The 15381-nt window shown below is 41.2% G+C and overlaps 1 protein-coding gene across 5 annotated transcripts in view; it reads right to left on the bottom strand.

The window, feature by feature from the left end:
• Zfpm2 (zinc finger protein, FOG family member 2) overlaps window positions 1–15381 on the bottom strand; it is a 407643-nt gene that overhangs the window by 202954 nt on the left and 189308 nt on the right. For all 5 annotated transcript variants that reach the window (XM_087190836.1, XM_087190837.1, XM_087190838.1 and 2 more), the window contains one exon: window positions 1930–2048. In XM_087190836.1, the coding sequence (XP_087046962.1) occupies window positions 1930–2048 (119 nt within the window). The remainder of the gene's footprint in view (window positions 1–1929; window positions 2049–15381) is intronic.

Raw genomic sequence — 15381 nt, 5'->3', positions numbered from 1 at the left:
AGGCAATGGACTCAATCTTCAGCATTGGAAAAAAATTTCTTTCATTTATAAAATTTAGTTGCTTCCCTAAAATATACTTAAATTTTTTTTTGAAATAACATTGTTTTTGAGGCTTTCCTTCTGATTTTATATCATTAAACACTATTATTGCTACCATGTTTGTCATGTACAACAATTTACTAAAATACACTGCATACTTAAGACTACACGTGAGGTTACTCTATGAGATCCCTTATTGTTTTCTAGATAAATGCATGGCTTTAGGAAGGGAGAAGCACAGCCTTAGAATCTCACATAGAGGTTGAAAGTTTGGTGATACAAATGTCTCTACTTACTACACCCATCATGCTTGGAGGTGGACCCCTGACCTCTCTCCCATCCACACGGCACTGAACAGAATCTGTGCATAGCTGCTTCTCTAGTGTAATAACACAAGAAGGGATTTCTTTCACACGGAGTACTGAGGGACTGCCATGTGCTGCTGAACCCAGGACTTCTGTCAAAACCTCGCTGGGCGTTGTCACGTCCTGAAGCATGCATTGAGTCAGCCATGAGACTCTTCCTACAAAGATGGCGTCCAGACAGGAGGATGTCCATCAGAACAACACAGGAAGCTCCCAACTTACCAACATTCAAGCTTCAAACTTGCACAAGTGTACTGTATAAGACTCACTTTGTTGGCTTAGGAACGAATGCCACTTAGGAACAATTCTGTCAGAATGGAACTCATTCCTAAATTGGGGACTTCCTGTGTATCTAAAATTTGCAGGTTATGGAAGGAACATGGAACATTTTCTTCCCATGTTGTCCCTTACAACAAAAGGTTTTGTCTCCAGTTGTAGGCTGCAAAGTATCCTCCCAAAGAGGACATCGGAATCTCCGGGACTTGGGAATATTCTATTACACAGAAAAGGATATGCAGCTGCCAGGGATTTAGCTCAGTGGTTCTGCCACCTGCTTTGCAAGCGCAAGGACCCAAGTTTGATCTCTGGTACCAAAAAAAAAAAGGATATGCAGCTGACCTTAAAATAGGAAAATTAGCCTAGATTTCCTAGGTAAACCCAGTGAAATCATAAGTGACCTTAAACATGGAAAAGGAATCCTGAGAGTCAGGGTTAGAACGTGGGTCACACTGCTCCAACAGGCTCACGGACAAAAGCGCCCCTGGTCACTGCTGGCTTTGACCACGGGGGCCTCAGGAACTCAGGTTTGTGGGTGGCCTCAAGAAAGTTGAAAAGCAAAGGAAACAAGCTCTCCCCACAGGTCCAGAAGGACGCAGGCACCTCACAAGATCATAACGTGTGTTGTTTTAAGCCACAAGGTTAGTGGCAGTTTTTATAGTAGCGACAGGGAACAGCGACACCAGATTCGGCAGCAAAGTTTCCATGTAGCCAAATGCCACATCTTCGTATGACTTTGAAACATCTAATTAATCAATTATATACATATAATCTTAGGCAACAGACTCTCTGACCTCAGAACTTTTACAAAAGAGTTAAAAAAATTATAATGTTAATCATCTGTCCTTGCTCTTAGAGTTACACACAGTATTACCAAGGAATAACAAAGTTGTTTATTTCTTATTTTTCATGTAAATTTGAAATATATGACAATTAGTTTGTGTCATTTTAAAAATAAAGGCAATTGTGCACATTATTAAATTTGAACAGTCTTACTCTGGCTAAGCAGATAAAGAAATAAGCTTATAAATTACCTTGTTAGCCAATCATTTAATATGAGGAAACTCTTTCCTTCTAAAGCCTGCCTATATTACTGTCAGACAAACCACTTGGAAATCAGCCAAGTTTTGCAGCCCATGGAAACAGCAAAAAGCAAACTTATTTCTAGTGATTTTACTGGGAAGCAGGCAGAGACCACGGCTGAGCTCTGAGCTAGTAAAGAGCCAGCCAGCTCGGAATGTCCACATACCAAGGAACTGTTATTCAGGTCCATCTTCCCGGCAAACGGGCCCCATGTTGTTCCCACCGGAAGTTGCTGGCGGCTTTGGATTTTTCGCTCCCCATCTTTCTGAAACACCTCCAGCTCTCCTGCAGGCAATAAAAACAGGCAGTCAGGACACTTTCACATGTGCCTTAGCCAGAGTCACCCCTTCCCGGGTTTGCTTTACATGTAGTGCTTTCTGGATTCATCAAGAGAAAATGAATTATGCTTGTCTGAAATACAACTGATCTGGTTATCCAGAGAGGAAAATGAAGCTTGTCCTTATAACTGTATTCACATTTAGTCCAATTTCTCTCTTGGACCTTTTCACACACATTATCAATTGGAGTTCAGTCTTTAAGAACTGGAAATTACAATACTTCACCAAAAAGCATTGATCCAAGGCCAAAACAGATAGACAAGAAATACTAAGATGATAATTAAGGGTTAAAATTCATAACATTTCCTTGAGCTACTTGGAGAACAATGCCTGGATAGTTTTTGAAGTACTTGATAATTTTCTGAACTTACTACTAAGTTCAAAGGATAAAAGAGTTCCATGTACAATAAGTAGTGAGTGATGCTTATTTTCTCAAAAACTGTTTCGACAAAATGGCTACCTTTCTTTACATAGTATTCTGGATAGGATTCTAGGTTACTAAAGAGTTTGAACAGAAACTCTTGAGAAATTGTTTAGAACTGTCTTCTTCCTTGAATTTCCTCCAGGGTAATATTTTGAAATCATTAAAAAGAAAAGAGGAAATAAAGGTAGTCTATACAAATGCACGAAGTAGATTTCATTAAATGATTTGTTAAGAAATAAATGTATGAACATAAAAATAAATAAATGAGAGCCTCAAATTTTCAAATAATAGCCACTGACTTCCACATGGTTTGAGGTAAATAGAAAAAAAATACTCAACCAGCAATTAGGATTCTTCTGTTTTCTGTAAATAATTAAATTGATGATATTTACACTCTGACAGTATTGTTGCATATTACCATGCAAAAGTTTTGTACTCTGAAATATCTCAAAAATATCATTTGCTGCTTTTTTTAATGATATTTCTTCTCAGACTATTCTTCAGTAGGCATAAAAATGGGAAAGAATTGAACAGGAAGAAGTATAAATGAGAATCCATATATAAAGTAGAAAGTGCAAGAAAATTCAAAATGGAATAGGATGCATTCAGCAATTCCATTGGTTTATAACTTAACGAATGGAATTGCTGAACGCATATGGGTCATGGCAGGTAACATATTATAAAATTGTTGCTTTGCTTTCTTTTCAAGTCAATAGCTATCTTCAAATATGTAGACTCAATCTTGACATTTTTTAAAAATTAACTTTATTGGTACATTTTAGGTATAATTATGATCACACTCATCATTGGGAATTTGTACCTGTGCATGATGTATCTTGGTTCTCGTTTTTCCCCATTCCCCTGCCCTCTCTTCCACTCCCCCAACCCCTCCCTATTTACAAAAGCTTTGTTTCTGTTTTCTCTTTCCTTTCTCATATTTATTCCATTCCCTTCTTTCCTTCTCCCCCTCCACTTCCCCTTCCCCTTTGAACCTTTTCTTCCTATTTCACATTATCTATTATACATTTTGGTCCTCATTTACACTTCCAATTTCTCATGCCAGAGAGACACTTTGGTATTTACACATGTGTGTCCTATTTATTTCACTTAAGAGTATGGCTTCAATGTGCATCCATTTCTACAAGAAATTTAGAGAAGAGCTAATGCCACTAATACTCAAACTCTTTAATGAAACTGAAAGAGAAGCAGTACTCCCAAATTCATTCCTAGAAGCAACCATTACCTTGAATCTTGACATTTTTAAAGCATATACCATCAACCTGAGTTCAATGTTATGTGTTCTTTATTTCTCTGCATTTGTGTTACTCTTTTAACAACTGAAATTCCAGACACACTTTTTGTTTTTAGTTTTGCTTTTCCTGAAAACCAAAATCAAACTATGCATACCATATATTGTGAAATGCTTACATTATCTCATTAGGAAATATAAATTCATCTTTGTTTCAACTTGAAGATGCAATTCTCAGAACAATTTCATGCTCACAATGAAAACCTTCACTTTAGGGATCATCCTTCTATTCTCTTTTCTTTCACCTTCCTGACCTCTAAACTTGACACTTACACTGAAATGAAAGAACTCCTTCAATTAACACAGACATCTACTCCTCAATGGTTTTCCTCCTGGGGTTTCAGTAGATAAAGATAATCAGTAGTGAGGAAAGGAATCCAGAAAGATGCAGAAGGTCCAGGCTTCTATAAGATAGTTTTATAAGTCAAATATCTTTGTGATAAACAACATTAATGGTCCTGAATGATCCTTATTCACAATCCAGAAAATATGGAACAAGAACAATTTTTTTGTAATATATGGAATAACAAATCGATTTCTGAGATTTTCTTTGAAAGTATATTTCACTCTTGTAGAATAGTTTCAAGTAATGCGTTGGAGTTAGGGGCTTTGTAGAGAAACTTCCTCAAAAATGGGACACAGACCACAATGGACAGGAACGTCAAGAAACAATCTGAGGGAAAATGTCTCTGTGTGCGTGTATTTATAGGTGATGATGCAGTTATTTAAAACTTGTAAGGTAAGTTTTCGATTTGAAAAGAACAGCTCCCATTTCTATCACACAGGAATTCCCAGTATTTTCAACTATGATTACATTTTTAAAAGTTTCTTCACAATTTGCCATTTAAAACTGAAATATATTCCATTCCCTCAGCTAACTACTAGAGAATTTTGTTTCCAGAACGTTTGCTTGTTTTTACACATTTAAAAAAACAATGTCCCTCTTAAGTGATGCCAGAGGAATCACTCTGAGAGAGAATTTTTGAAAACCCTTTTAAAAAGTAATTCATCCTTTCCTTCCACTACTGACATATTTCATCTGTGAAGGGTTCCGGCTCTGTCAAACAGCACCTCCTTATCTATAGCTGAATTCACATGCAGGTCTGTCTTTTAATGGTTTAAGAACCAAACTTGGGGGAGATCATAAAATGACACCCAAATATCTCCAAAGTTTTTGAGTTGTGTATGTATTAAGATTTTAAGCAGACCAGGGCCAGGGATTTAGCTCAGTGGTTCCGTCGCTTGCCTTGCAAGTGCAAGGACCCGAATTCGATCCCTGGTACCAAACAAGAAGAAAAAAATTTTAAGTAGACCAAAGACACTTTTGTGAGTGCTTAAAAATGGCCATAACAAAAAGTACACTAATGGCCCAGGCTATCCGGTCAATCTTTTCAACTTTATTAAGTAAATGACAAAGCTCAGTCTCTGTTCTTTCTTATGGAGAAGCTATTTTGAGGACTAAGGAAGTCTTTCCCGTTGCTACAATAACTTTTAAAATTTATTTATTTACAACAGTGTTTACAGAAAAAACACTGTTCAAAAATTATTTGCACAGACAGTGTATATACAATTATTAAGGCTAAATAGGTTAATCACAGCAATAAAAATAGGATATAATGTAAATGGAAGTTATATTTAACTTACATGTTGCTGAGGAGTATAATTCAATTTAAAAAAGATTAACGGGTGTCATGAAATAAAAGAAACATTATTACAGTAAAAGTAAGAAGGTATTTTTTAGTTCCAACTCTGTCCAGAAAAAAAATACCTGAATGGCTTTAAATAGTTTATACCTTTTCTGACATTTTGGTTCATCATTGCTAAAGAAGGATTAGCACTAGGTGTTTTCCAACCTGGCAGTCAGTGTGGGCTTATTTCTCTCCCAGATGTGAGATATTCTGAGAGGTGGACAGCGCCCTAGGCCTGCTCCCATAGACAGGATCCTGATGTGTGGCTGAAGCATCTGGACATCTTTAAATCGGAAGGCAAAGCTCCTACCCGATCATTTTGTTCCTTCCTTTACTCCCCCATCCACTTCCTTATTCATTTATTCTCCAAATACCAAGCGACAGACAGTCAGCCAGGCTCCAGCACGAAGCAATGAACAAAAGAAACCCTGGCCTGGAGCGCACTGCTGGGGATGAGATCCGCGAGGCTGGAGGGTTAAAGTGATGGAATTCAGCCATATCCAGATTTGAGGAGCCGAGGAGGGGAAATCTGAGGGTGAATTCAGGTCCGCATCTTGCCGTTCACGCTGGTGGGCAGAAGCCTACTGAGCAGCTGGGGCTGACTGAGACTTGGAGGAGGGAGATCGGTTGGAGGCTCTAAAATCATGAAGCCAAGAAAGGGCTCGGGGAGGACAGGGTGTCTGGGGCTATGAGGCCGAAACACAGCTTGGGATGGGCTCCCAACAGAGGCCAAAGGGTCAAGTGCAAGTTCCTAAGCTCTGAACTTGTTTCTGCAGACAAAGTAGGAACGACGAGAAATGCCATTCTCCCACGGTGGAGGTGAAGATCAACTCAAGAACAGACACAGGGCTCTAAGGTAGGTTTACCACTTCACCAAAAAGCAATTGCAATAGACACACACTCGCTTCCGCCGTGGTGGTGGTGTCCAACTGCGCGCTGCTCTGCGCTGCCGCAGGCCCTCGGAGTTACTGCCCAGAAAGTGCCCTGCCCACACCTTCCTCAGCATCTGCTGCACGCAGTCTCCCCAGCAGCACTCACTCCCGGGTGGTCACCAACCCAGGTGCGGATGAGCAACTGGCCGCGGTTTCCTGCAGCTCTTATCCGGGCTCCGAATCCCTGGCAGGCCAGGGACAGCCTGCTGCAGCTCCACCTTCAGCGTCCAGGCTGCGAGGTTCCCCCAAGAGTTCCCTTCCTGGGCTCCAGTGAACCTGCGCACTTGGTCTTCCGTCCCGCTGTGTGCCAGCAGGGTCTGCCTGACTCGGGCTCTGCTGATCTCCAAGGTGCTCTTCCCCCAGGAAGCCTTCCTCACTACCCTCCTTCTCGCCTTCAGTTCACCTCCCGAGATCCGTGATGGCTCCTGCCACCCGGCAGGCACGCATCTCCCTCCCTGCCTACTGCAGTGCACCCTTGTTGATGACTTAACAACGGCTAGGCTCTAACTTTCAAAGCCAATCTCCTCCTGGTAGCTCCGCCACACTTGGGAACAAACTGAGGTCTCCTTCATTCTCCCATTGCGTTTACATCCAATCCCAGACATTCTTCATTCAATTTCTCCTTAGTAGGTTCCCCTTAATTACCTTTTTCATACCTGGACATGTGCACACGTGTGAGTACACACACACATTAGCTTCTATTTATCTTCTGGTAAATGATATAGTTTAAGATGTGCAGTGTTTGCAAAATACAAGTTGCAAACATTGTTGATTGGGTGAAGATTTTCATAATATCATTTATCTCAATTTTAGAACAATTAAAATTTATTTAAAATCAAAAGAAAGTTGTCTCTATGAGTCTTATTGTATTACAACAATCACACATGTCATTTATTCAACCTCCTCCTCCATTCACATACGTTATCTCATCTGCAAAATATGGAGCAGAAAGAAAAATACAGTCTTCTCTTTTCTGCCCAGTTCATATTTTTGCAACTATTCTTCAAAAAGCAGCCTTACTTTTAACATGCTGGGCAAGTTCACAGAAAATATTTGAAACACAGAGGGCGGACTAATCAATTTTGGTAAAAGATAATATTGTTAGTGCTGAGGGCTGTTTCTCTTATCTTTTTGATAATGTATACTTTTAAAAGTCTGTTATTACTCAAAGACTTATGATAGCTTCACTTAAAAAAAAGCTCTAAATCAAATCACTACCAAACATCTCTTCAGCTTTAAGAACATCAACCCAGGTTTTAGTTTAAATAAAATAAATTCACTATTTTAAAAATACTTGAAATCACCACAGATGCCTCAACTCTTTTTTATTAGGGGACTATCAAGGCATCATCTTGTTTTCCTGTCTCCGTAGAAAGCACAGTACATGAAAAGGGTAAACTCTGCACGGGGAAGGGACAGCCAGGGCCGGAGCGTGGGTTCCAGCAGTCACATTTCCGCTGAATTCAACATCAGGTTGAGGACAGAAGAAACACATGTGGTATTTACAGAGCTTCTCTTAGTCTAGGCGCAGATTCCACAGACAGGCACGGTTGCAAGTAAGAAGAGATGAGAGGAGCTCATATTTCAGTTGCTGAAAATAAACTCTGGATTGGTCTAAACTTGGTTTTAACTATATAACCAAATTTCAAAGCCAACCACATGAATCGGCTCCTAATGTTTATCAGGCCTTACTACAGCAGAAGGCTAGGGCATCAGAACCCATATTTATATTTTCTTCATGGTTGGAAAACATTATAGATCATGGTATCAAACATGGACAGCCCTGAAGTCACGCTGAGTTCAAAAAGCACTCAAAGAGTCTAAAAAATCGCAAAGTATTTTCAAAGTCAGCGAGGTGGCCAAAGTATGGCAGAGTTCTTGCTATTTTATGGTTTAACCATTTGACAGCTGCCTGCCAGATACAAAGCGGGTTAGATCACTTCACTGCTCACTCTGTGTGACCCGACCATGGTCGTGTCCCTCCTCCTCCCTGCTCAGAGTCCGGCCTTTCATCTGCATGCTACGACAAACAGCGCCATTGCCTGGATGCCACGTGGATCCATCGCTAAGCCGGGCTTGGCTCAGCAAGGGTCAGCTCCTGGCTGGTGGCTACAAAATGCCCAGCGGGGAAACCTTTTCTAATTCTGCTTTTCCATTTTCGAGTCATACAGTCACAAGACACACTGAACTATAGTTTTGAACATAAACTTGAAATACGACGTTCCCTATTCAAGTACTCCAGTCAAACCCTGATAAATCAAGCTGGCCAGGCAGTGATCTTATCCCTTCTGACTCTTTAATAAATTGAACCTTGTAAGTTCCTACTGTTGGAAGTTGTCACTAAATGAAATTGTGACCTTATCCGGCACATGAACTTATCCTGCTGACAACTACATTTATTGTGTGGATAAGAAAGAGGAAAAAAAGAATAAAGAAAAAATGAGATATTTGATAATTCTGATCCCAGCCATATGTAACCCTAACAGATGGGATCTTTTTGATGTTCCATTAATGATTTGCCAAAGATGAGCCTCTATGTAGAGAAAAGTGCTCATCCTAGGTAAGTGCTGAGGACTCTGCAGATGGTATTAAAAGTGCCCGGTGACAGCCGAGCATCAGAAGCTATTAGTCCAACACAAAGAGCCCTGAATTAGCTTGTAATTGCACTGCAGAAGATAACATAATGGTGGCGGCAAAATAGAAACATTCCCTTTGCACAGGATGCATTCAGCACCTAAAAAGTCTACCGTGAGGTTCTGGAATTGTCTAAATCTTGGAGCACCTTAAATCAATGCACTTCTCAAGAATGCAAAATGCTTCCCTGGGCTCTCCTTTTTAAAAAGTCATAGAAATCAAGGTGGACAGCACTGTTTAGGAAGCAAATGTACATGCAGATGCTACCAAATTCTGGCATATGTTACAGTCTTAGGAACCTTGTACCTTATTATTCAGCCTGGCTTTCAGGATTAATTCTGAGGTTAGGTATTCTTTCTATCATAAGGGCCATTCAAACTTGGCAATTATCATCTTTAAGACAGAGGAGCAGGAGAGACGAAATATGCATATTGGTAAAAGTATTATTGATAATGAAGTAGATAATTCTAGATGCTTTACCTTTTTTGAATTTTTACTTTTATTAGTACATCTTTCAGTACGTAATGATTATGTTCCTTGTGGGAGCAGGAACATGGGCCATGTCACATCGTCATTCTTATTATGTCCCCTACCCCCTCCCTTCATCTCTTGGTACCTTTTCATTTGTAGATCTTTCTCCCCATGACTAGAGAACTTTTACCTACATATGCATGCACAAAATAAATGTTTTATATGGAGGCCATGTTCAAAGTTGGGAGAAAAGAACTGTCATATTTTGGGCTTTTCTATGGGCTATTTATACAAACAAAGAGACAGAGAAATAAGCCCACTGCAGGTGTCTGGAAGTCTTGACCTGGAGAGTGTGTAGCTCTGGCCAGTGTTCAGAACCTGGATGGGAGGGAGGAGCTGCCATCTTTGGAGAGCTTTCAGCTGCTGAGGAGGAAGGAGTGGACACTCTCACTCAGAAATCCGGCACAGGGAGCCCTATGCTGCTGGGCCCTCTGACCTCGCCGATGGCTGTTTTCACAGGCTGACCTAGTAGCATGTCCTGAACAAAACCTGGAAATCAGAGCCAGACCATGCTTAGGAGCTCTCTGGCTGAGCAATCATCATGGAATTCAGCTGCTCAGCTGGCAGACTCAAGAATTGGCAACCACAGTCAAGGGACCTGCAGGAGGATGCTGGAGAGGTCAGGGTGGGCAGGGCACTGGTCAGAAGCACCTGAAGCACCAAAGAGCAGCTCAGGAGAAAAATTAAGCACTGATCCTGTCTGATGAGAAGTTGGGGGAACTGTTTAAGGAACGTTTAGGTGGCACATCAGTGGTCCTGGTTGATATTTACAGTGATCGATTTTATTCAGCAGCATTTATTTCTCTAGTCACCACGTGGCTTGTTAGACCTGCTCCCTTCCTCCCAGGAGGCCGTCCTTGCTCCTAGACAACGGCTCACTTAGCAGAGCAAGCCACAGGCATCGCGGTTTCACTGACCACGAAGACCACTTACTAGATACTGATTTTGCTCTGTCGATACCGATAATCAATCAAGATGTGGTCATACTTTTCAACACAGTGAGAAGGTTTAAATGGAGACGAAAGGACATCTAACGAGCTTGGACAGATCAACAGTACTTAGGCATCCATTGCAAGAGCACGAGCTCCTCCTGGACGGAAAGGTCTCTCTGGGGCCACACTTGGGGGTGGGGAACTGGCGCTTGTAGGTCACAATATTAGAGGACCAAAGGACGATGTGATGCATGGAACACATAATATGGGGAAATTGTGGCATTACTTTGAAAGCTTTTAATGTAAACCAAAGAACCAATCATATATTGTGAAGTACTCTTGTTATCTGGTAGTTCCTTTAGAAATGGCTTGCCAATTAAATGTATTCCAGGTCCTTCTTACCTTGAACAAAGAACTGGACAAGACAAGCCAGAAATGGTGCCAAACGTTTATTTGAAAAGTGAGGGGTGAAGGGGTAAGGGAAAGCTGGCTCTGCAGAGTGAGCCGGGGCTGAACAAAAGAGGAAAGGGGAAAAAGAGCAAAAGTAGAAGTGCATCCTGATCCACAAGACACGGGCTGCTCTGCGGAGTCAAAGCAGTGAGCTCCTCCTGGTGTCCCGTCCCTTACACTGCCCACATCTCGCGGGAACCCACAAGAGGTTCTACATCCGGGCCCTGGGAATGACATCGCCTGTCCTGGGCCTCGTACTTGGCCGCTGCACCTCTTTCCATCGAGCTTCGCCACACTCCATCCCCCGGCTCATTCTCAGGCGATGAGAAACGCACGATCAGTCTGAACATAGTATTCCAGTGCAGATTTTTAAATTCTTATTCAGAGAACAACACGGTTGATGTTCCATGGTCAAGTATAATTCTTTAAAGAGCTTAAAAATGGAAGTGGAAAACAGAACCATAAAGGTACTACAAATTTAACATATAACCAATGAATACTGATCTTAGGATTCTTGAGTTCAGGCCGAACACTGCTGCCAGAGTACCATATATAATATGGAAATCTTTTATGAAACTCTGACGTGGGTCCAATTTAGAGTAATAAATCCTGTGCAGTAGTAAAGCATTATCTGAATAGCTCTTTAAATGTCTGTTTAGTTTGAGTATACCTAGTCCTTGGAAAGAGCTAATCCATAGGTTATGATAATGCACAAGTTCTTTCTTTTTAAAGTTGAACCTGTATTGCTGAGAATATTACTAGTGTCACAAAACACTTTTAAAAATCAAATTCAAAATATCAAACAGGCCATACTCATTTACTCATAATTCCCAAGTCTAATAAAAGACACTAATAAGATATATAATGTTTATATAGTTCCACGGTTGTACATATTCCCAAGTTATGTACAAATGACAAGTTAATTTTCCTGAGAGCAGGCTCTTTCTCACTGGTTCTTGGATGCAGTACCCAGTCCCTCTCACTGCGTTTGGAAGCTCTGAGCTGTACAGCAGATTTCACAAGACACCCACCATCAGTGTGTGCGAACCCACATCCTCAAGGCTCTGCCTCCTCTGGTGAACACGCCCCTGCTCACTCAGCCTTCCAAAATCCAGAGACCACAGAGGGTGGATTCTACCTCTAAGGCTCCCAGCGCTTCCTCCCTTACTCTAGTGACTGTCTCCCTACTTGCAACTCGCTGGGCACTTCCACAATGCTTGGCACTAGCGGACCCGCAGGAAGTACACAGACAGACTGGGTATCATTTCTACGCTGTATTTATTGCTATGGGGATCAGAGCTAACGTGACTTTTGAAGTTACAGAGTTAGTAGTGACACTAGCGCTCCACCCCTGGTATTTGGACCCTTTCATACTTTATCAGTCTATCTCTTTAAAAAAAGTAGTTTAACAACTTAACTAGCAGGGACTGACTTCAAGCCCCAGTATCCTATCAGCAGCCATTAGAGTGGGTTCATTTATAAGAGGATTTGGAAAGCAGAATGTGCCAGCCAAAGGACAGCCACTGGGCCAGCTCTGAAGGAGGCAGGAGGGCAGGAAATCAGAAACACGGAACATGGGAAAGCAAGGCGGAGGAGAGGGGTGAACTTACTATGTGCACGACAAATTTTTCATTTCTGTCTGAAAAATTCCAGAAAGGCAAAAAAATCTAAGATGAATGAATTTAAGACAAGAAAGCCTCTCCACATTGATGATTATTCTTCAGAGAAAAGTCATTAAATAAATAAAACGTGTCTGATTAAATTTCTCATGTCACTACCGACACAAAGGTAAGACAGTTATTCAATGAATGTGAAAGCATTGCCTTGTGACGAAATCACTGCCGGGGCAGATGGAACAAACGGCCGGCTTTCTCTGTAACAAGTTGTGAGAGTGCAGAAGCCGTAACTGACGGTAAGAGTTTCTGTTGCTCAATTCTGCAAATGTGTTAATATTAAGCCAAAGAGGATTTCTAAATATTTGGAAAATATCAGGTGCTGTCAACTTAAAGAATGCTATCCTGCTATCATAAAATACTCTTATTGGCAGGGCACGGTGGCAGACGCCCACAAGCCCAGAACTCTGGGAGGCTGAGGCAGCAGGATGGCAAGTTCAAGGTCACCCGGGACAACTTAGTAGCTTGCCAAGACTCTTTGTCAGAATAAATGTTAAAATGGGCTGAGACACAGCTCATTTGGAAGGCTCTTGGTTCACTGCTAATACTGTAAAAAAATGATTACTATTAGAAAAACTTGCTTTGCAGCTTGCTAACTTGACCCGAAATTAGGAAAATCATCCTGGAATCCATGGCCTCCTATCAAGCACTGAAGATGAGAGCAGTGAGCTCTCATGTGTGTTGATCCACTGTGTCCTCTGAGCTTGAGGCACTTACAGAGAGAAAACACCCCTTTCCTCCACTGCTCACGTGACCGACTCTCGGAAATTCTGATGGACTCACTCAGAACCAATGGTCCGGTGGCCAGCATTGGAACCTGGCACCTAGAAGTGCACCATTATGGGAACTATGTATGAAGCAAGAAGCCAATTCCCATCCTTCTAACACACTATTATAGCTTGATCACCATATGTCAGAGCACGTAAATAACCACCAAGGTATCGGCTGTAGGGCTGCTGTGAAACTCCACTGTGTAGAGCTGCAGACGCTTCCTACCAATGGCAAGAGTTTCTATAGACACCAACACCCATCCGGGATGTTTGCAATAACAGGAATCTGCCAAGCACAAAGATCACTCGCCTTAAAAATGTTAAGTCTGACTTCCTCTGTAGAGTCACTGGATTAAAACCAAAGACAGTAAAGAGAATTCTGTACATCCATGCTTGTTTTTTTACACTACTTCCCTTAAATATCAGTTATCCAGAAGAGAGTTAAAGTACCAAAGGTACGGCAATATGGAAATCATTCTGCACAATTCTTGGCTTGAGTCAAAATAAAGATTCACATTACCAAAGGCATATGCTTAAGCACTTATTCCCAATTTGTAATAAGAATTTATAGTATTTTCTTCAACAAAGATATGAATGTTCCTCAATTTTGTATCTTCTGACACAGGAGAAATACAAAACTTTTATGTGCACACTGGGAAATAACTGCATAAACAATCAGGACACAGCGAACAGGACATTATTAAATAAAAGGACAAATTCTTACATGGATTTCACCTGTCATTAAAAGGGTGGTTACACATTCCTGGGTCCAACTCCACACGCTGCATTGTACTGCCCAGGCTGACCACTGCGTTTGACTTGTCTTGTGCCCACTGACTTCTTGCTATTACTCACTTGGATTTCCTAATTGTTCCTCTGACGTTAGCAGCAAACAAGAGACCATACAAATACAGGATGCGGTGTGATGCTGAGTACATAGCAGGGACTCAATAAATGTTAAAATTTTATCTTAGTGTTTTACGGTTGATTATAATAAAATTAAGCACATGACTAAAATGGCTTGTATTCAATATGCAGAACTGCTTGATAATCACAATTAGTCAAAGTAGTACTAGAACCACTTTCCTTCCAGATGAAGAAAAAAAGAGGCCTCACAGATCAGACCGAAACCAAAAGGTGGCAGGAAGAGCTCCCAGAGCCGACACTGCCCGCGGAGAAGGGGGTGACTCCGCCTGCAGTCACCCCACGCTGGTATTTCTTTCTTGCTTCCTGGCTAAGCCAGGCAGAGGTTCGCAGCTGTGAAGTTCAACATCAAAGGTAGGTCGCCCATTCCATTTCTTGATAACCAGGATTAGTTGCTTCACTGACGCTTCCCTGACATCACAGAGTGGCAGAGAGGAGCAAACAGGGAGCATGTGTGTGCATGAGTGAAAAAAGACAAGCTACTTGCACAGCGATATTTAAAACAATATGAAATAATCATTCAATTTCCCTACCCGCCGTTAGATGGTTCATTTCTTTCCCAAAGTACTGTCAATTACAAAATAACAAAAATAAAATTCATAACACCTATTGAATGTGTAGACTATTTTGGATATTGTATTGAATCCTTTATCTCTGGGGTCTCACTTTCACAATACAGTTAGGGGAGAAATTGGGAAATAAATTAAAGCCCACAGAAGAACACTTAAATGAATCTATATTAATTGTCAGACTTTTTGGAGAATATTGGTCTTTATTTTAATTTTTTCTATTTATTCAGTGTAGATGTACATGTTACCTCTTCTTCCTTTAACTCAGCAGAACACTTTGACTCAAATTACTGCAATTACATGTGACAATGTGGAGGAAAAGGGTGATCAGAATTAGACTGTTCAAGAACTGTCCACTTACACGAGAGGGCCACCGGGATGGGTCCCACAGCAGCTCTGACATCCTCAACGGCAGAGACTCAATGTGCAGTGGACAGTGACATC

This window comes from Heterocephalus glaber, unplaced genomic scaffold, assembly GCF_053883595.1.
Source record: "Heterocephalus glaber isolate CG9 unplaced genomic scaffold, H.glaber_assembly_v1.0 deba00001556, whole genome shotgun sequence".
NCBI classification, from domain to species: Eukaryota; Metazoa; Chordata; class Mammalia; order Rodentia; family Bathyergidae; genus Heterocephalus; species Heterocephalus glaber.
Note: the sequence above shows the minus strand (reverse complement) of the source record. Positions and strands in the feature narration are given on the sequence as shown.